A 21,218-nucleotide genomic window follows, 5' to 3' on the forward strand; every position below is an offset into this window, starting at 1 on the left:
AAAATAAATAAAAACAGGAAAATGCTGATTATTGTTAGTTTCAGCAATGCTCCCTTTCTCCCTGCCCCAGAATTTTGAAAAAAAGAGAGTTTGGCTTTTATTTCTTCATTTTTTTCTCCTTCAAAATTACAATTTGACCAGCTCTAAAACCTACCCTGAATTTCAGGAAGACTGGGCTAGAGTATTGTGCATTGTCCATATATTGAAAACATATTTTAAAATCCCTAGATCCAGTGTCGATCTTGATTTTAGAAAGGGCAGAAGCAGAGCTGACTAGCATTTTAATCTTTCCTTTCAAGCATTGTGGTTTTTTTTTTCTTGCTGTGCTTTGAAGGACCTCGACACTTGCCAAGGTCCACTTGGCAAGTGCAACTTGGTCACCTCGCCTGTTGTCTTACCCGATAGTGGAGTTCAGAAATCCAGTGATCTCTGAGAACTGGGGCCAGTCAAGCTCATCGGTGAAAGCCATTGGGAGATTAGCAAATGATTTCTGAAAGAGAAATTTTTAAATCAACATGGTTTCACCCTCACAGACAAAAAATCATTCTGGCAAACTTGAGCACTTCTTAGCTGGAGCATTAGCCAGACAGCAGCAACTGTAACTATAGCTGTAGTGGTAATTATTTACACATGTGCTTAAAAAGTTGACTCCTGTAGGCTGGGCAGATAAAGAGACGGAGGAAGGAAAAGCAGAAGAGATATCTGAATCACATCTTCTGTCATCCTTTCTGGAAGAGCCCAAAATTCCTCCTGAGGTGGACATGTAGTGCAGACCACCAACTTGCGGCAACTGCTTGCTGCAGCATCCATCCTGTCCAAAGGTGGGTCCCCTTGGGCACAGGGAGAGATGACAGCGTGATGTTCCCAGCACATACGTCAGAGGGATAACAACAAATTCACTCTAAGCTCCCTTGCTGTCTCAAGCAGGATGAACTGTGAGCATCCAACCTGCTAAAAACCTCCGCCTGGTTCTCACTGCAAATTTTGGGGACGGCACTGAAGCAACAGAGTCAGAAAGGCCCCTGAGCATGGCAGGGACCAGGGAGAAATACACCTGGTCTGCCATAATCTTCCCACACAAAAAGATGCAGCCATTACCCTTCTCTGCTTTTGCTGGTATTAGTCCCTAACGCTTTTTTTAAGCGACTGCCTCTGCGAAAACCTCTATGCAGATACAAGCCATGCTGCACATTCAAAACACAGTGCCCTGTTCATTTCCGCTTTTATTTGTGAATGTGTCAAAAATTGTGAAAAGCAAGAAAAATGGCCTTGAGAAATCAAGCCACATCAGAAGGACGAGAACATGGAGTAAATTTTCAGCTTCTAGTCTGGGGTACACTCACAAAGACAAATGCATAAATCCAGTGTGCTCCTACTGAAAAACTGTTGATGAAAAAGGTAATAACCAAAAGAAGGTCAAAACATAAAATCAGAGAACTTTCAGGCTGGTTTAATCAGTGTAATTTATTAGCTTCATTTTCTTTTAAAGCAATTGTGGGGTTTCCTTAAACCCTTGCTGCTATAAACAGCAAGCAGGTGGGTAATTTTTTCTCTGGGAGGGTCACAGATAACTGAGGAGTCACAGAAGAGCTAAATCTTGTGGTCCTCACCAAGTCCTCACTCCCACAAAATTATTGTTTAGGTGAATGGGAGCTATGCTTGCGTATATGCCTATGGGTTTTGGCTGTAAGAGGATGGGGGGAGAAGCAGGGAAAGAAGAGGAGAGGTGAGAAAAGGGGGGTTGTAGGGGATAAGAAATGCTGAAGCCAAGCTCTGAGCAGCCTAGCCACAGCAGATGCCAGTTTAAAGCATGTAACAGCATATTTGACCTACTTACAGTGGATCTGCATTAGTTACCAAGGTGAAAATGGGTTTGGATTAATTGTCTTCCAGTTGATTCTCTCTCTCTCTCATATATGTACGTGTGCGTGTCCTTATGTGTGTCTGTATATACATACACATACACAGACATTTATTTTTTTTAAGACTGGAGGGAACTTCCAAATTTGCCTTCTTCAAATCTGATAGTTTTGTGTGCAAACAAGCACTTAATCCGAAGGCACAGCTCTGAGCAGAAGTGGAGGGCTACAGTATGGCTTGGCCATTTGCGATATTTGCCTCCGTGTAGCTTTGCATTAAAGGTGACAGAAATATTGAAATAAATCACTCAACATATAACAAACTATAGATATGATCTCTTATAAGTCACAGCATGTAAGAGTATAAAGAGAGCCCAAAAATGATTAAATATTTTGAGAAGAAATCCTTCTGTGACCAATTCTCTTATTTCCCGTTAGCACTCCAAGATAATATATTCATTGGACAAGTCCCAATAATTCTTAACTGTTTTTTTTTTCCCCTGCAAACTTAGCTTACGTATGAATTAGCCAGAACCTAATTGAGTTGCAAGTTGGTTTGGAAAGGAACATTTGATCCCAGAATCATAGTTGCATTTGAAAACTGTATATACGTTCAGCATTGACACTGTTCCAGCAAAGCACTTAAAGCCAGACTTTTGAAGATATTTCAGGACCAAAGGGTGAAGATGAGTAGTTAATGGAAATTTCAGAAGAATGCTAGACCTTGAAGTTTGCAGGGATGTAGTTTGGAAAGCATGGTCTAACAGACCACATTTCACTTAGTCTCAGATGCAAATGTGTCCCTCTCTAGAGGTGGATCTATGTTGACTTTTAGCTTAAAACTCTTCTGAGCACAGCCTTGTTTAAATACCGTTCTCTAGACTATCCTGGCTGAGAAGCCATGCTTCAGCCTACGTGCCAGATTTTAGCAAAGAATGATTAGAAAGTTATTCCAGCCTAGCTTCAAATGCCAAATTTTGGCCTCAAATGCTCTAGATGGGTCTCATTTTGAAGGAATGTCCTCACCTGCTAGATTTGCCCTACCTTGGAATACTTCTCCCTGAGCCCTCCTGCTTGCACCAGGCAAGCCATGGCTGATGCTAAAGACACACACACCAAGCTGCGCTGGACTAAGTTAGCTTAAATGGAAGAATGCTCAGGGTTGCTATGGCAAGAGATTTTCAAAATCAGGGCATTACAAAAGGGCACTGGAAACCTTACACTCACATAAGTCTTTAGAAATGCCAGTCCCAGAAATCCTAAAAGCACTGAAATATCCCTTAATTTGAAGGAGAATTGGGTATTCGTTTTTATAGTGACTTTAACGGTGTTCAAATCCTCGTGATAGCTTTAAGTATCACAGACAACTTTCTTAGAATACGTATACAAATAAACAAACCTTAGAGCTTTTGAGGACAGAACAGCCTATCTTTTTAAAAAGCATGTGTGGCATTTCTATTCTGTAGAGCTGAAAGGGATATAGGTTTGAAATTAGCAAGATTATTACCTTATTTCCCCAAAAATGCAGCACCTTAGTCATCGCAATACTAGGTGGGAGAAACTTGCCTGCAATTCACTGGATTTAGAGGGAAGCTAAAGAATGTTTTTAATAAAATTTTCACAGATCAAACTCCTGTTTTTTCTAGTGGTGCAAAAAATGAGGTAAGTGGGATAAGTGTTCAGGACGTCCTGAACCAGTACTTAAAGAAATGCTGAATTCTTTTAATAGGAAATATATAGTATGAAACAGTTACTTTAATGAAACCTGAGAACCCCTTGAGTTTGTGGGCAAATAGATATTTACTGGATTACAGATAGATGTGGGATTTATTTTTCTCTTTATAAAATAGAGATCCAAGGGTTTTAAAATGTATCTTCCCTTTCTGGGTATAATTTCCAGCACATTTATAAATACAGTGCTTTTATCTCCAGATAAAATTGTCTCTAAAATGAGATTTAAAAGTAAGCTTCTAACCCAGACATATAACAGAAAAATGCTGCATTTAGTAGCTATTTGGAAGTCAATTGTAAGCAGATGGACAGAGCAGCAGGAGCACAATATCCATTGCTAGACACACCGGTGTTTTCAACATTAGCTTTCTGCAAAAACCATCCACCTCAAAAAAACCCAGTATTCCTTCTGCTTTGCTAACCCTCATAACGTGCATGTCTACTGCATTACACTTCATTTTTAGTGTCCAAATTTTCAGGTCAAATGAATGAACATACAGCTCAATTCTTGCTGAAGAAAAGCCTGGCAAACCGAAAACCTATTGACAAGCAGAAAGTTAAAATAAAGTTGACTCATCCCCTTCTTACAGCTGTATAATTTTCTTCCTGTAGTTGCACTCTGCATGTTTGGAGAGTTACTGGAGTGATGGCAAGTTAAGGACAGAGCCACATGCTTGGCTGCCTTCGCAGGAACATGCAGGCAAGATATCCTCAGTGATGGTCCCAACATCATTTTCTCTGTTGCTGCATCTCAGCTAGCTCCCTGTAGGGTAGACTTTGGGACTCAGCAGTACCAGGTTGGTCAAAAACTTCAAAATCAAGGTACCTGTGACTTACCCTAGTGCTATGTAGGGTGGGGTGTTCTTTTTTTTTTTTTTTTTTTTTTTATTTAAACATGAACCATAGCAAAGCCTGGCATGGCCCTGAGCTGCACCTGAGCTGTAGCTCTCAAAAATGTGTCCACCTTGTGACGGACATTTTCCACACCAAGTAGTGTCTCTGTATGCTCTTTGTGGGCAGAACATACTCTAAGAGTGGTTATAACTGTATTTGTGACTGTGTCGCAGGCAAAGGCTCTGGAAATAGCAGTTGAAAACATGAGTCCCTACTCTAACATAGTGCACATCTCAAGCTCGGTGCTGGAAGAAATGAGCGGACAAAATGAGCAGGAGCTGCCTGCAACTGCATCAGTGTGGGCAGGCTGGCACTCAGGTTCTTGTGAGTTCAGCCCCACGAAACAACCTCCTTGATATCTGCATGAACATAATTCAGGTCTCTGCATTTGGTCACTTAGGTTTAAGACAAGATGACGACCAGGAAGGCACTAAGGGACTTGATACGGGACAAGTGAATGGTGCAACTTGATGCATACCTTGACATGGGACGTATGAGAGGGGTATGTCCCCCTGCACTGGATTACACGAGAGGGTATTACCCTGTGAGAGGCCAATGCTAAGAGGGCAGTAAGTTCCCAGCTAGACCAGGAAATCCAAAATCCAGTATATAACAGCTTCCCAACAGTGGTCTTTCTTTGAGACAACAGTGCAGGGATCTGTATCCCAAAGCTGTTCAGCCCAAATACTCCTCTGTTCACCTTTGTGCTGATCATCTGGTTACCCAAATGACATCCTGAGCCTGCTTCAGCAAGGAAATTTCTTATTCACATTCTCTTTTTTCCCTCACTCATCGTTACCGCTCCTTTATGTGGTAGATTATGTGCAGCATAATCAGGGAAAGCAGCCATCTGCAGAGCCTCTTAACTAAATTCTCAGCATCTCTCCTGAAAAATTATTTCCCCGCCTAATTAGCTTTGAAACAGGAATTAGCAGCTGCCACTGATGTGATGCTGATTAACAAAAGGACCCACAGAATTGTTACCAAGTGTAAATTTCTTTGCAATTGTATATGTGCACACATATAAGGATAAATCTTGGAAATACATGAAATATATAAATTATATAGATATGTAAAAATATAGAGAAACATTGAAGTAAAAAAATATTACATTTAATAGATGTGAATTAACAGGCACACAACTTTTTCCTTGTATACATGATAAAAATCCTGGTGAGGGGGGAAAAGTACTATTTGGCTTTCCATGTAGAAGGTTGAGATTCTATTGAAATGGAAATTAAAGCTTTGAACTGACTCTAGTATTGACTGTAGAGAAAATAATTTGATAAACTAATTTTTCTATGTGTCTTATCACAGAAATTTTGGCACAATCAAAGTGAAGTGTCTTAAGTTTGATAGCACGGGGGAACAGCAGGTACACGAGGTTAATGTGCCATCTTCCCCTCTCAGAGCCCTAACTTCAAATTCTTGCTGTGGATCCAAATTAAGGATGTTTTCTGTGCGATAGACATAAACTCTCTGCACTCTTTCTGGTCACAAAACTGTCCCTGGATGTGCTAAGAAGTTCTCCTTGAGGAAGGCCTCGCACTGAAAAAGGATGGAAGCCAGTTAATTTGTTAATTAGACCTACACATGAAGGACATGTGCCAATGGTATTTAACAGTATTATCAGGTGCACTACAACTCTGAGGCAGCATAAGTTGCTGCTATTGCCTTTCTACACACAGAAAGCAAGACACAGAGGCCAAGAAAAAGGAAGAGGCAGCGACGAAGTCTGAATTAGCTCAGAATTTTTTTTGTTAGCATTTTTGTGCTCATGTGACATCTTTCTTATTTAAAGTGAGCTGCAAATTAAATAAATTTATAGTTTAAACACAAATACTTGTTTGTTTATAGGACTGAACTCTCTGTATCTCTGCATTAATATTGAACTAAACTGTTGTATTTTTGCCAGGTTGGGAGGAAAGCTTGCAAATAGTCCTAGAAAAGAGCCTGTTCTTTCCTATCCTGAATCTCACATCCCCCAGACATATGGGTGGCTGTGCAGCACACTAACATAGAGCTCAAGTAGCTGTAGAAGGGCTGCATTTCCTGCAAGGTAATTAGCCCAGCCCTGCTCTCTCCTGGGTAGCTATAATCTACTTTTTCAAGTTCTTCTACATTATTGACATATCCTGAAATGCTGCCAGACCAGAGTGCTATAATTTTATATACACTTTGCATTGGTACAAATAATGACCCAAGCATAGGCAAAATTAATCTGATCTTCTGAATGTAAACCAGCATAGCCCAGCCTTTAGGTGCTTGGTGTGATAGAAGATCTTGCATGTGTAACTGAGACCATCATGTGAGATCACCCAGTGAATGGTTCAGACGGACAGTAAGAGCCAAATGCATGGAAGCAGTGCAGCAGCATTGGCAGTGAAGGTCTGAGGCCAGAATCTGAGCCTTGGTCATCATCTTGCAGACGATCAGGTCTTTGGGGAGTTGACCCTGCTGCCAAAGCCCAGGGCTGGGCTAGGCGTGCTTTCCTGACAAGCAGCTCTCCTTGCACAGGTTCATAGCCAGAGCTGCCTTGTCTGCATCCTGCCACCTGGTTTTATTTTCTAGCTGTGAAATGCTGTCCCATTGACTGACCTCCTCTGGTGGGAGACGCATGGCTGCACACGTCCAGCAGCACGCACCAGGCAGTGTCCTAATGGGAAGACCATGGCACACTGAGGAGTTTGTGATCCTCACAACAGCTCACCTGCACAGACCCAGGCCAGTGCTGTGCTGTAAGACCAGCGTGGCCTTCAGGCTTGGCTTGTGCTGCACAAACCCCTTGTCCGTAGGACAAATGCAAATTATAGGCCCATCAGTCTTACTTCAGTCCCTGGGAAAGTTATGGAACGAACCCTCCTGAGGGCTATCACAAGTCAAATGAAGCATATGATTGGGAAAAGCCAGCACAGGTTCACCAAGGACAAAATGCACTTGACAAACCTGATCACCCTTTACAACAAAGTAACCTACTCAGTTGATGTGGGCTGAGTGGTGGACATTGTCTGCCTGGATTTCTCCAAGGCTTTCGATATGGCTTCCCACAGCCTCCTCCTAGAGAAATGGATGCGTTACAGTCTAGACAAGTGGTCTGTGCAGTAGGTGGGGAACTGGCTGCCAGGCCGCACCCGGAGGGTGGTGGTAAATAGCTCCTTTTCAAAATGGCAACCTGTCACAAGTGGGGATTGACACCAACGCTTTTTGATATCTTCATAAGTGATCTGGATGATGAGATCAAGTTTGCCGATGATACCAAACCGAGTGGGGAAGTCGACACTTAGGAAAGGAGAACCACCCTGCAGGAAGACTTGGATAGGCTGTAAGAGTGGGCTAACAAGAACTTTAAGAAGTTCAATAAAGACAAATATAAGGTCTTGCACCTGGGAAAACATAATCCAGGAGTGCAGCACAGGCTGGGACTTACTCAGCTGGGGAGTAGCTCTGTGGAAAGGGACCTGGGGGTTCTGGTGGACAACAAGCTCTATGTGAGTGAACAGTGTGCTGCTGCAGCAAAGACGGCCAACAGGATGCTGGGTTGCATCAACAAGGGCATCACCAGCACTGATGAAGTTGTTGTCCCACCCTACTCAGCACTTGTCAGGCCACACCTGGAATACTGTGTCCAGTTTTGGTCACCGCTATACAAAAAAGATGTGGACAGGCTGGAGAGGGTCCAGAGAAGGGGCACGAAGGTGATCAAAGGACTGGGAAGCCTGCCATAGAGAACTGGGTTTGTTCAGCCTTGAGAAAAGAAGGTTTAGGAACCTTATCACCATGTTCCAGTATTTAAAGGTTGGCTACAAAGAAGATGGTCACTCCATTTTTACAGAGTCACATGGGTACAAGTGACAAGGTGTAATGGGTACAAGTTACTCCTAGGGAGATTCTGTTTGGACAGAAGAGGAAAATTTTTCACAGTGAGAACAATCATCAGCCATTGGAATAATCTCTCCAGGGAAGTGGTGGATTCCCCAACATTGGACACTTTCAAGATTCATCTGGACAAAGTGCTGGTCCATGTTGTCTAGATTGTGCTTTTGCCAAGAAAGGTTGGACCAAATGATCCTTGAGGTCCCTTCCAACCTGGTATGGTGTGATTCTATGATTCTATGAACCATCACACTGTAACAAAGGAGCCTGCAGGCAGCTCCCCTCTGTACCAACAATTACATCACCTTGCATGGCCTTGCTTTTACCTGAAAGTGCAGCAACAAGATCTCACATGAACATCCTTCTTGTTTGAAAGTAGAAATAATGCATAGAGTTGTTTCCTTCTAAGAAAAATCTTACAAAAGCTTTAAAGACCACAGATCTAGAGAACCTGCCCATGGATGGGATGTCCGTGGTGTGCTGTACTCCTGTCAGAGGTCTATCTGACACTGCCGAGCTCAGAGTGCCCAGCATCTGAAGGGACATAAGGTTATCTATACCCTACTCTTTTACCTTCTTCTGCTAGTTCTAATAAGTGGTATTTTAAGCAGTACCTTAATGCATCCCTTTCTTACTGGACTCAGAACAGACACCAGCCCTGGTGCCTTGTAATGGTGCACAAGAGATGTCCCTCCCAGGACTGGCTTGCAGCAGCTCTGGGTTTGTAAGTGAAGTCCAGGCTTCTTTTCTACTTACTCATATATTGGTTTTGGCTTTTCCAATTCCAGTGATGTCTTATCTCCTTTTATTTTATATACTGTGAGTGAGATGACTACAAAAGGCCAGAGAGTGAAAACATCTCTCTCTGCCCTCCTTGCCCCAGTGCAATGCACTAGCTCTAACCTGGAGTCATGCTTTCTGTAAAGGAAAGAAGCTCACTTCTCCCTTTCTAACCAGTCCTTGATCTTTCCCACACACTGGCCAGATGGAGTTGAGCACTGAGAGCATGTATTTGTTGGGTCTTACACAGAGAGCACCAGTTCCCTTCCTGTGTACCTTGCTCTACATGTATCAGACAGCAACAAGGTGCCATCAAAACCCACTTTATAATCTGCACTCCAGCTCCTGACCTTGAAGCTTGAATGCCATACCAGCCCTCGATCCATCCAACTAGTGGACCTGCAAGCTTCAAGCAAGAGAAATGCTTTCTAATCCTTCATTACAGTGATAATAAAATGCTGACATAATCTAAAACTATTCTTGCCTACATGGCTCTTCTACCAGTGTGACTGCTAGAATCATCATCACCATCAGTATTATTACCATCTTTATTAGACAAGATAATCTCAATTATCATTAGTGCTAATTTATTATGCTCATCATCAGCTCTGTCATCAGTGTCATTCATCTAATTGTTGCTCATAAATGTTTAACAAAGAAAAACAACAGCTAATCTGCAACATTTAAATCAGCTCAGCTCTGGGAGCAAAAGTGGGAAAATACACGAAACTCTCAGACCCCCAACAGCACTGTAACTACTGACATTTTGGAATAAATATTGTTCTCCAGAAAATGTCCATATCCTTCTTTCACAGAGGCCAGTGAAGGAATAGCAGGTTTTCACCAGGGAAAGTGGGCAGTGATGATCCACTCACCGCTGTGCAACAAACCCTGGTGCAGAGAAGGACAATACACAGTCCTCCCTGGCTAGGGATTGACACTGGCTTGGGATAGGAAACAACAGCGAAGGACAGGAGCATACCTGTGTATTTGTCTTCACCTCCTAATTGCAGTTTACTGGAATGTTACTCATTTTACTCAATTACTTCATCCTGTGCCAGTGAACTGCAACAGCTGAGGCTCAGCATAATTCAGAGTCAGGCACATTTTATTGCTGTTTGAAAACAGTAAATGCTGGGATACTACTCAAACATAGACATCACTGTGGTAGTGGTATTTTACGGTCACTAGAGAAACTCTTCCTTTTAGGACAAGTCCATTATAAACCCTTAGATGACCCTTAAACACCTGCAGATGTATTTGTTCAAAGCCTCAGAGCCTGAACACTGGAGTTACTAGACCTATTTCACATATGCCCCAGATGAGGCAAAACAATCCAGGACATGGCATTTCAAAGCCAGATGCCTAAACCAGAAGTTCCCAGGCTGTCAGCAGGGTCACTTCTGCAACACTAGCACAGCAAGGAGCCATACCAATAAGCCCACTAACAGCAGGACTCATCCCACAGACAGCACGTGTCTCCCTGAACCGCAGGAATATGTATGGAAAGCCAGATGTCCTGGTTTGTGTCTCTGGCACAGCACTGGGCCACCAAAGCCAAACTCTTCCCTGACCCAATTGCACAGATGTCGGGGGAGCAGCCGTAGCACAGGGCTATTCTTTTTTATCTTCAGAAGAGCAACCATGGGAGAGCACTGACACATGGTAGACCATGGCTATAAATTCCAGTGCAATTTTGCACAGAGACGTTTTGCACTCGCTCCCCTTTGGCAACCTGCGGCACAGGGGAGAAAGCAAATGGCAACCCGCAGCGGTGTGGTTTTGGCAACCTGAACACGATTCCTTACCGCTGACATCTGCGTGACGGTCATCCACTCAGGAGGGATGTGGAAGTGAGCGCCGGCCGAGTCTCCCAACAGCATGACCCCTTGCGAGTCTGCACCTAATTAATGCATTTTATTAGTCACATGAGCAGAAAAAGCAAACTGAAAGAGAGGATGGAGAGCAACCCTTACAGAGCAGGAGCAATGGCAGCTGATGGAGTCACGGGGTAACTGGCTACACCATGCTTCATGTGGCTGAAATGTTCAGATCCTGCAATGGGATTTTCACTCCATCTGCAGCGAAAACTGACTAACAGGCATTTGCCAAAGCTAGAGAAAGAACTGGGGACTAAGCATGAAAAATTGAGAGGTCTTTCTAATCAGAAAAAATACTGGTTGTATTCAACAATGGATGTGTTATTTCAGCAGAGGCTCTGCTGTGCAGCCAACACTTATTTTTACTACCCATAGAATATGTATTAAAATGTACTTAAACATTTAGGGAAATTGGATTACTCAGGAAATTGCTCAAAGCTCCTTATAACAGAACTGTGTGGTGGATGGGCTACTCATATGAGTGTTTCTGCTGGAACAATCTGGCTGGTTTATAATTAAAGTTACTTAGCATTTGCAAATCGCCTTTTATCTAAAAATGTTGAAAAGTCTTGCCAGGCAATGGTTCATCCTCAGGATGCTGATTTAAATGCAAGGCTATGTAAGCAGCAGCTGTAGTTGCGGCTGTTTAGTAGGGGTGTCATTTGTACATAGGGGTACATACAGGCACCCACATCGCTGTCAGGGAGATCAGCTGACAGCATCACTTCACCTCTTTAAGGCTTTCTCTGGAAAAGCATCAGCACCACTGCGGGCACGATGCCAGTATTTATGGCAATGGGTCAAACTGGATACACACGGAGAATAAACTGCTCTCCTGAATCATCTGGGCTAGGTTTCAGGCACCACAGAAGATGCAGGGGTGACATCTCTGTTTGCTGCTATCCCTTGTCTATGTATTTCAACTTAATAACCAAGCTGGCTTTTATCAGGAAGTTACCAGCAGCCCATGCTTTTCATGTTTCATCTTTGTCTGTCCTCCAGATTAAAAAAAAACCCAAACAAACAGATTTTGCCTTTTTGCCTTTTTCGTGAAGTTTCCCCTTCATTGGCAATGACTGTGAAAATATTAAAATATTTATGAAATTAATACAAAAAATTGTTTCTTGTATTGACTGTAAACACTTACCTTTGCAGAATTTCTCCTCATAGGGAATTCCGTCTTTTGGATCCACACCCTGTTGGAGGAGAGAAGGGGCAGATAATGGTATCTATCTAGTGCCTGAAAAATGGCAGTGTAAAACAGAGGCTGAGAATTCAGTTCTTGAATGTTTGCTTGCAGGAAGCACTGCATCATGATAATGATGCTTCCCATTATACTATTTTAATAAATATATGTATATTTAAATTAATTATAATAGCTATAATTTAAATAATCATAAGCATCAATAAACAAACTTCACTCGTAACTGCTTCCCCTATGTTTCCTTAGTTTTTAATAAATACAGTTTTATTACTTGGAATATCAAAGGCAGTAAATAAATAGGAGTAATCCAAATCAGTTAATAAACCAGAATAAATAATAATAAAAAAATTTGCAGACTAATTTAAAAGGAGGAATAAAGAGAAGAAGTAATCAGGAAGGAAATATAAGATGTCACTTCATTTGCTTACCCATATGCCATTGCAGTTAGAGTCAATTTTCACATCCCAGTTATCAGGACTGAAACAGAGTTACAAAAGGATATACAGTGTTACAGAAAATAAAGCAAAAGGGGATTTAGAAGAAATAGGATCCTTTCTGACATTTTTAAGGAAGATATAAAATAATTAGAAATTTCTTTCTGCACAGAAGGGTGGGGTTTTTTTCACCCTTTGAATATAGGAGAAGCAATCTTTCCTAGCAAAATGCAATACTAATTCAAAGTTAATACTGGAAGTTGCTGAATGAAACTCACCCTTTCAGTCTGCATATTCACTTAGGTGAAGTGAATGGGGTTGATTTTTGCAGAAGACAGACCCTTTCCCCCTGCCCTTTTCCTTGCTTTTACGTGTTCACTGAAATCCACCAAGTCCCTCACTCCAAACTCAGTGCAGGGTAATGAGGATTTGCTCTGACACAGTGTAATTAGCTCAGGACTCTTTTACAGGGAGACTCCATCTATTCCGTCCGGCACTACACAGGGACTCTGTAAGCCCATTTCTGCTCACGCAGCTGTGCTGCCCAGGTTGATGGCACATGATTCTTCCAAGCCCACATCCTTAAACTCAGCTTATCTATCACAAACCAGTTAATGCCTAGGCTTTAAAAACAGTCCTGTTCAATAGCTTCTTGACAAACCCATGGTAGAGAAGAGGTCTATTTTTGAAAGACTATTTTGGGCACAGGGTAAGATAGCAAGAGCGGGAGACTTTGTTCAAGGCCATGCTGTTACGACTGGCTGTGTTCTCTGTTTCAAGCGTGCATGGAAGTCCATGCTGGGAGGTATTCACCTAGAAGATATTCACTTAGAAGGGCACATATTTAGCTCTATGTTTCCACCAACATAACATGAGGATTGAATGCTGGGGCTCAGCAGCCATCCACGAGCAGCACTGTTTAGCCCTCCTGCCCTGCTGCTCCCTAAGGTAGGCACAGTCCGCATTAGCTCAAGTGGCATAAGGCTTGTAAGCCTCAGCAGCATGGTTTCCCTCCCTACCTTTGCTCTGTCTGACCAATTTTGGCTGCAAATACTTCAGAGAAAGGAAAGAAACCTGTGAACCACCCCTCATGCTAACAAACACACTCAATCCCTGGTTTTGATTGTCCCTGCTCATCTCTATCACAGTGAAATCAAGCAGTGAGCTGTGACGTGATCTCTTAGAGTATGGCCAAAACCAAGTATGGAGCTCATTCTTCAAGAAGCCACAATAACTAGGAAATGTTTAAAATAATTAAAAGCTTTACCGTCTGCCAGGGTACACAGTGGTGTTTTTGTCGTTGCAGTCTCTGCCTCGCCAGTGATAGCCCCTCAACGTCTGAAAGCCAGGAGAAGCACACAGATAGGATGTTCATTGTTGCTCTTGCACTTTTAATTTAAAATATCTAAAATGAGAATCTAACTCAAGGTGTAGGAATAACACCCAGTAAATGGGTTGTATTCCAGAGTCCCTTTGCTAAAGCTTTAATAAATGACACTTTGGTGCAGAAATAAGACAAGCTGGCAATTTAATTTGGTTTTTTATATGACTTTATTTCACCTATTATTATTAATTCAGTAAACAGCCCACTCAGCAGCCGAGAAATTTGCTTCTGCAGGGAACACAGCTTTATGTGCACATCTCCCCAGGTGGCATAAATGAGTGATTGTTTTTTCATCCAGAAAAAAAACCTACCCTTTATGATAAAACCCCCTCCATTCACTTCACTCCTATACCTGTTTTCATACCAATGAATAAGGCTTGGCAGAAAGTAGGAGGAATCCCACAGACATTCTCATTATCAAATGATTACTGCACCAAAGGAAAGGCTTTGCTTACCGGGAAAGTACTAAATTTATCTCCATCAAAATCTTCAAAAGGCAGTTTATTTCTTATGACACTGTAAAAAACAAAAACAACAACGTTGTTAACATATGGAAGGGAACCTATTCAGAAAGGAGAAAAGACAGTAAAGTGTACAGAACAGATTACAGCTGGCATGTCCCTCACAGGTCCGTATTCAGTTTTAGCTCCATGCTTCAGCAAAGTGATTCTGCTCAAAGGAGCAAATTCTGATTTCTTTCAATATCTGTTGACTGAGCTCTGGAGGTGAGGCTGATGGACTCATGTCTGGTTGCAACGTCGAACCTTCAGTCTCCAAAACAAACTAGGACATCAAAACTGTGGTAAAAGTAACCATCATTTTCGGAAATAAATACTACAGTCATCCTGGCAGAATTCCTTTTACTTGGGAAAGAGCTGCAGAATGGGACCTTATGCTGATGGAGACTAGTCTCCTTCTTTTGTTAAAAAAAAATGGCAAATACACTTTCTTATATTCATCCCTCAAGTCTTTATGCCATCTCTCTCCTGTTGTGTTCAGTCTAGAAGACTTGCAGTTTGCATACCAGGCTGCAGCTACACAAAACCAACCAACCAAAAAAAGCTTATTTTTTAGGCTAAAAGTGGATTTAATAAGAAGAAGGACCATACATGCTGAATTCACAGATGGCCTTATGCTTTAACTGAGGATCAGAGTCTCATCTTGCATTTCTGTACCTAGTCTCAGAAATTTCAAGCCATGCTCAAACATATTTGAGAAAAGTATCTTAGTTTGATTTGAGCAATGGAGACCTGAGCCCTCAGTGGTCCCCCACAGTGCTTCATTACATTAACCTTTGAAAATTACACCTTTTTTTTCCATTGTGACTTTTGTTTCCAGCAACCCTATAAGTTTTAGCAGTGCCTGAAGCAGGTGTTAAAATGCTGCTGTCAGCTCTGTGCCCCTTCCTTTTTCCTAGCTTTCACACGGTGCTGCCCGAGCATGGCACCTCTCTTTGGCTACGGGACACAGCTTAGCTCACCTGCATTGAGCAGCCTTTCATATTTGGCCCAGCAGGCAGCACTCCTTGAATGACATGCTAGTCAGCCATTCCTTGGCACGTTTTCTTTCCAAGTTTTTCCAACCTTTTGAACTCATCAGAGATGTTGAACCTGGCTCAGAGAGCAAGTAGGTGCAAAGAGGGTGGATTCCTCAGACTGCATGAGCATCAGGATAAGAAAAAATACAGAGGAGACAGGTGACATGCACGCCTGGTGGGGCTTGTAACCCTTATTCTGTTTGTAAGCAATAATTTCCACGTGCTGCTTTGGGCTACTTCTTCTCTGCAGTAAGGTTCAGTTGCAAGGAACTGGCACAGTCCAGACCAGCTAAAAAAGTCCAGCTGCCAAACATGTTTTTTGTAGCTACAGAAAGAAGAAAGAAAAAACCAAAAGAGTGAGAGAGTGCATTAGAGAGAGATCAGAAGAGTTGAACATATTCGATCCAACGTGTGAGATACAATTTGATTCCTGCTTCCACCATCTGAACTCACAGGGCTCAAACTCAAATTACTTGTCCTGACTTACATTCCAAAGGCATTTGAAAACTTACAAGATATTTCATGTTAATCAATCCATTCCCAATAAATTCCTGATATTTGCAGTTTCAATTAACTGCAGAAATAGGTGAGCAAGTTAGTCTTGGCAGTCAAATCATCAAAATACTCTGCTGATAATACTGATTTATTCTTAGATTTGCTTGACTCTTCCTCCAACTTGCTGGAATACACTGACAAATATGCTTTAGGTGTAATAGTCCAGCTGATGTCCTCGGCCTTTCTCAGAAACTGACCCAAAGTCAGCACTGCCATAAGTTGTTTTTCCTGTCCACCATCCACCCAACTTTCTTAAATACCTTGAGATTCTCCTACACTTTGCAACTGCCATTTAATTCATGTTCCTCACAGAGTTATATAGGTGCTGGTGGCCTTCCTGTGTTGAGCCATGGGCACCACAACTGGGTGAACAAATGAAATGGAGAAATCTCTTGGGGTCAGAAAATCTCAGGAGAAAACTGGCTCCCTCTTGGAGATGTCACACATTTGAGTGTGTCATATATTTGACCTCTGGGACCTGCTAAAATTATGCAAATATTTTAAGTATTGAAAAAGCACAGGGATCCCTCTGAGGGATGCCTGAATTCTGTGCATTGTCCCTCTATGCTACCTGAACAGGAGTTTTATGAAGGAAACCAACAGAAGTAAAGTATAGGAAGCTTTGTCAATGGAGAATAATTTTTAAAAGAAACAAATGTACCATATTGTTTCTGTTTAAGGACTGAAAACTTTATACATACTATTTAATCTTCTCACACAGGTTAGCCAGGAGAGGAAATGCACATATACTTGAAAACCCCATGAAGCTTTTCTGGAGGGGAAGAAAATAAAAGAAGATGGATGTATTAGTTCATAGGTGCAGCGTGGCTTGGGATATTCAGTGTCAGTAAAGTCCAGAGATAAATAATGTATTTTTGGCCTAAAAACATCTGAAAACTCCAATGATGCTACATGTTTGGGGATTTAGACTTGACACAGAAGTCAACTTAAGGATTTCAACTGAACATTTTACAGACGAACTACTCTTGCTTTCAAAGAGCCGTAAAATTAGAAAGGAAGAAGCTCCTGTGAAATTGTCTCCTCTCATGTACCTAAGTTATTTTTCTCATTCTTTGTAAAAATTACTGTTCTTATGTTCAATAAACATGATGATATCTGACATTTAGTGCGAAACTAGTGAAAGTAACACATTGTGGGCCATAAGGCTGGTTTCTACGCACTTGGGGAGGGGTAGATAAGCCAAAGGTCAGGAACAAACCCAAAGAGAGGAGAAATGCCCCCATTTCCAGGATGTACATAGAATGCCCTTGACTTTTTAAAGAGATTTTTACCTGGAAATCTCTTAACTAGATTTTATCTTGGTCAGAAAGACAGCTGTTGCAGGATAAACTCTTTCAGCACTAATAGACCATAGCCATGAGCCAATCTGGTTGAGGTTCCAGGTAGGCAGGAAGCTTCAGAAGCTGAAAGAGACCTTTCTAATGAATGCTCAAGTTATGGAAACATTGCACTGCATCGGCAATCAATCCCACAAACATGCTGCTCATGTGTCTTCACTGTAAGTTCAGGTGGTCTTTAAACACTGAGGGCATTCAAGTGGTCTATAAATACAGAGGGCTAGCTGGTGCCACCGTCTAATTAACTGTATTCACTAAGGCTGCATTCAGCATGTAAATATGGAGCAGATGAGTAGATGGACATACTCATAACTTTATGCAAAGAAGGGTAATTATTTATATGGTGATAGCATTGAAGAGCTCTGTCCTTGGACCAACTCCCTTGTGTTACACACTTTATATACACAGAAAAAAAATAAGATCATCCTTGCCCTAATGAGATTACAACCCAAATCGAACATAAAACAGAAGATAAGGGTTGGATACAGCTCAGGAGAAGACAATGAAAGGCTATTAATCACAGTGAGGGGCAGTAACCCGTACGTATAAAGCTCTGAGTGACAAAGGAGAACTCTGAGGCGGCACTGCAGGGCAGTGAGGCAGTGATGCCGCAGTGTGTACGGCATTGCCCTGCAGCTCCAGGGAAGGCAGAAAGGTGTTTGCTTGGACAGATAACAATGGGTGATGGAGATGAGGGTCTCGCACCGTCTAGAGCAGGAGGTCAGCCACAGCAATATGTCACGGCCAGGACCTCAATGTGGAGGTGAAGGCAGGGGTAGTAAAGAGGAGGTAGAGCCCCTAGTACAAAGGTGGAAGCCAACATTTGCACTGGTGACTGAAGTGACCAAGCAGCAAGGTGAAGATGAAAAAAAGTGGCATCTTGTAGGGGAGACCTGCAGTGGAGGTGGAGCTGTAACAGTGCACTTTTTGAAGGATGCAATAGAGAAAGCAAAGGAGAAAAAAAGGTTGAAAGTCGGGGAGACAAGAGACAAGAAACCTGCAAAAAAACCCCATCAATTGACTCTCTTCAGCTCTAAGACACTCAAATGGCAAGGCTGGAGTCACACGGGCTTGCGGGGGGCATGAGGAGAAGGGCATGTCAGTGGAGTCAAAGGAGAAACCAGAACACAACCACAGGAGTGAACGGAAATGGCCAAAAGCAGTCAGGGAGTGGGGCCTTTCCTTGAGCTGAAGACCAACCTGGTCCCACTGCTGCGGCTCCAGCCACCCTGTGCTCTTCCCCATCCCTCTGCACCTCTGTATTTAAGCTCCCTGCCAGCCTGGCTGCCTCGGGGCTACGTCCTGCAGCACGGCAGGGATGCAGACCTCCTCTTTGCTCTCTGTGTGTGCATATGCATTCATGGCCAGGTAGGCAGAGAGAGCAAGAGGCATGCAAGCAGGATGCCAGCTTTTCTTAAAGAGCTTTGCAAACCTACGTACGCCTTCCTGGAAAGAGGAAAGAAACCACTTCCCCACCTCCTGCATGTAGGACTAATCCCAGCGCTGCCTACAAAAGCACTAGAGGCTCTTAAAGGTTTCCATCAGGCTAAGATTTGCAGTGTCTTCATCTGAGCTGTCAGTTTTTCACTTCAGCCTAAGTCACAGCATGCAAAGCCTTTGGAAGTTAAGGCATCTGGAGCTGAAACTGCACCATAAAGACAAACTACAGGGCTTGCAATAAATAAATACATAAATAAAATCTCCTTTCCTTCTGCTCATGGGCTGCATCTAAAGCCTACCCTTTGCTGTAAGTAGAATAAAATCTTTCCCTCCTTTTTCGCAGCTAGTCATTTGGAAATTGTTGCTGACTGGATCTCCATTAGTCTCAAAGGAAGTCTATCTTGCAGCCCCAGAGACTGCCTAACTTTGGTGGGAATGGATGGCATGATGGTGCCCTGGAAATGGTATGGGCAATGTAGAGCTGGGCTTTGAGGACCAGCTGCAGCAGCATCCCAGAGCACAGCAGCATCTGGCTCCCCAGCCTACACATCCCCACAGCACATGGGACGGTGAGGTCCAGACATAATGCTTCGGCTCTGCTTGGGAGTGTGCAGGAGAGCAGCTCATCTGCTCTTTGAGGGTGTTTTGGGCTACCCTCAAAAGGCAAGGAGTACAGGGTTAAAAAAAGGGATGACCTTTGCATGTGTGAGTGAGAGAGCGCATGAGCACAGGTAAGCAGGCACTACAGGGTCCTTCCCAGCAGAGCCAGGCTATGATTGCAGTATGTGGTTTTGGGAGGAGATGGGTTTTTTGTCCCTGTGTAACATGAGTGGGTGGCCAGAAGATCGGTTCATGCCCCACTCTGCCTTGCAATTCCCTTTTGGCTCCCTCTGTGGCTTCCCACTTCTCCTGCTGCCAGGCTGTGACTTGCAGGGACCACGTAGTCATGACAGGATTGCATGCATGGTGCTTGCTCTCATTAAATGCTACAGCCACGACTCTATTCATCATTCTTTCACTACTGTTGCTCAAAGATTCCTCTTAGTATCTTCTCTACCCTTAAGAAAAGTTAGTGCTAGAGGTGCTCACAGTGATTGATAACACCAATATTTTATTCATTGCCTGTTAACAACCCCTAATGACATTCCTGTAATTATTTTAATTGGTTTTGCAAAAAAGAATAGTAATGAGGCCCTAATGCTTGTTGGTGTTTGGTTTAAGCCAGTTGCTCACAGATGGCTCACTACTTTTAATGGAGACATTTATTAGATTTTTTTGGGTTGTAGCCACTTTCACTGCATCTCTACATCTGGAAATTACCTTTGCTTTTTCCCACACCCACAGTGATCCTAAGAAATGCCCGGTAAATACGAACTCCTGGGAACCAGGCAGACCTCCCATTCTCATTATCAACAGCCATAATCACACCTCTTTTTTTATGCACAGTCACACACAGCTGCCAAGCAAAGGTGGGGACAGCTAACTTGCAAGAACCTCTTCAGAAGGCTTGCAATGGAGCAAAAGCAAGATTTGGGAAGATAGGGGAAGAATGAGTAGATATAATTTGATGTTTCGGTCCAGCATGAGCCAAGCACAAATAAGGCCAGGTGAATGTTTTTATCTCTCCATCAGTGTGTATACAGAGATGTCCTACCACAGACAGGGCGTTTCTGGATCCTCAACCACACATTCATCCAGGCAACCCTCTCCCTAAGCAGCAAAGAGCACCTCAGCTGTTTTGGCCCTTGCTCACTGGCACGTGTATCTGCCTGGGCAGGTGAACAGACCATGATTTGGCAGTGTTCAGACTGTACAAGTGATTTTCTTACTATTTCATCACGCGCTGCCGCTCTGGGATACGGGGCTTATGCAAGTGTGATACACACTGTGCTTTCTCCTGGAGATTTTCCTTTGTGTTTCTTACTACATTGTTTTTCTGGATTTGAAATGAAATTAACTGCAATCTGGGTGAAGGAGAAGTTGTGAGATATAGCAATGTGTCTAGAAATGTTACTTTTAATTTTGTAGCTTTAAAATAAGTTTCAGCAAGGGTCATCACAGGGAACATGCTAGGAATAACTGCAGGAGAGGCCCAACCAACAACATGATACTTGTTTTAATTTGAGCTGACCTTGTATTGTGCAATTATGTAGGTTTAGAAATACATTGACTGGAGACCTTGTATTGGGTTTGCGTGGCAAGGTTTTGGTAGTGGTGGGGTTTGCAGGGGTGGCTTCTGTGAGAAGCGGCTAGAAGCTTCCCCTGTGTCTGACAGAGCCAATGCCAGCC

General features: G+C 42.8%; 1 protein-coding gene across 1 annotated transcript in view; it reads right to left on the reverse strand.

Moving 5' to 3' along the window:
- The window catches only part of AOAH (acyloxyacyl hydrolase (neutrophil)), an 82,403-nt gene that overhangs the window by 30,461 nt on the left and 30,724 nt on the right, over positions 1-21,218 (reverse strand). The window contains exons 7-13 of the mRNA XM_010293557.1: positions 16,833-16,903; positions 14,495-14,555; positions 13,923-13,993; positions 12,650-12,698; positions 12,165-12,213; positions 10,946-11,040; positions 399-490 (exon numbers count right to left, since the gene is read on the reverse strand). Coding sequence (XP_010291859.1) covers positions 399-490; positions 10,946-11,040; positions 12,165-12,213; positions 12,650-12,698; positions 13,923-13,993; positions 14,495-14,555; positions 16,833-16,903 — 488 coding nt within the window. The remainder of the gene's footprint in view (positions 1-398; positions 491-10,945; positions 11,041-12,164; positions 12,214-12,649; positions 12,699-13,922; positions 13,994-14,494; positions 14,556-16,832; positions 16,904-21,218) is intronic.

This window comes from Phaethon lepturus, unplaced genomic scaffold (genome assembly GCF_000687285.1).
Source record: "Phaethon lepturus isolate BGI_N335 unplaced genomic scaffold, ASM68728v1 scaffold11008, whole genome shotgun sequence".
NCBI lineage: Eukaryota > Metazoa > Chordata > Aves > Phaethontiformes > Phaethontidae > Phaethon > Phaethon lepturus.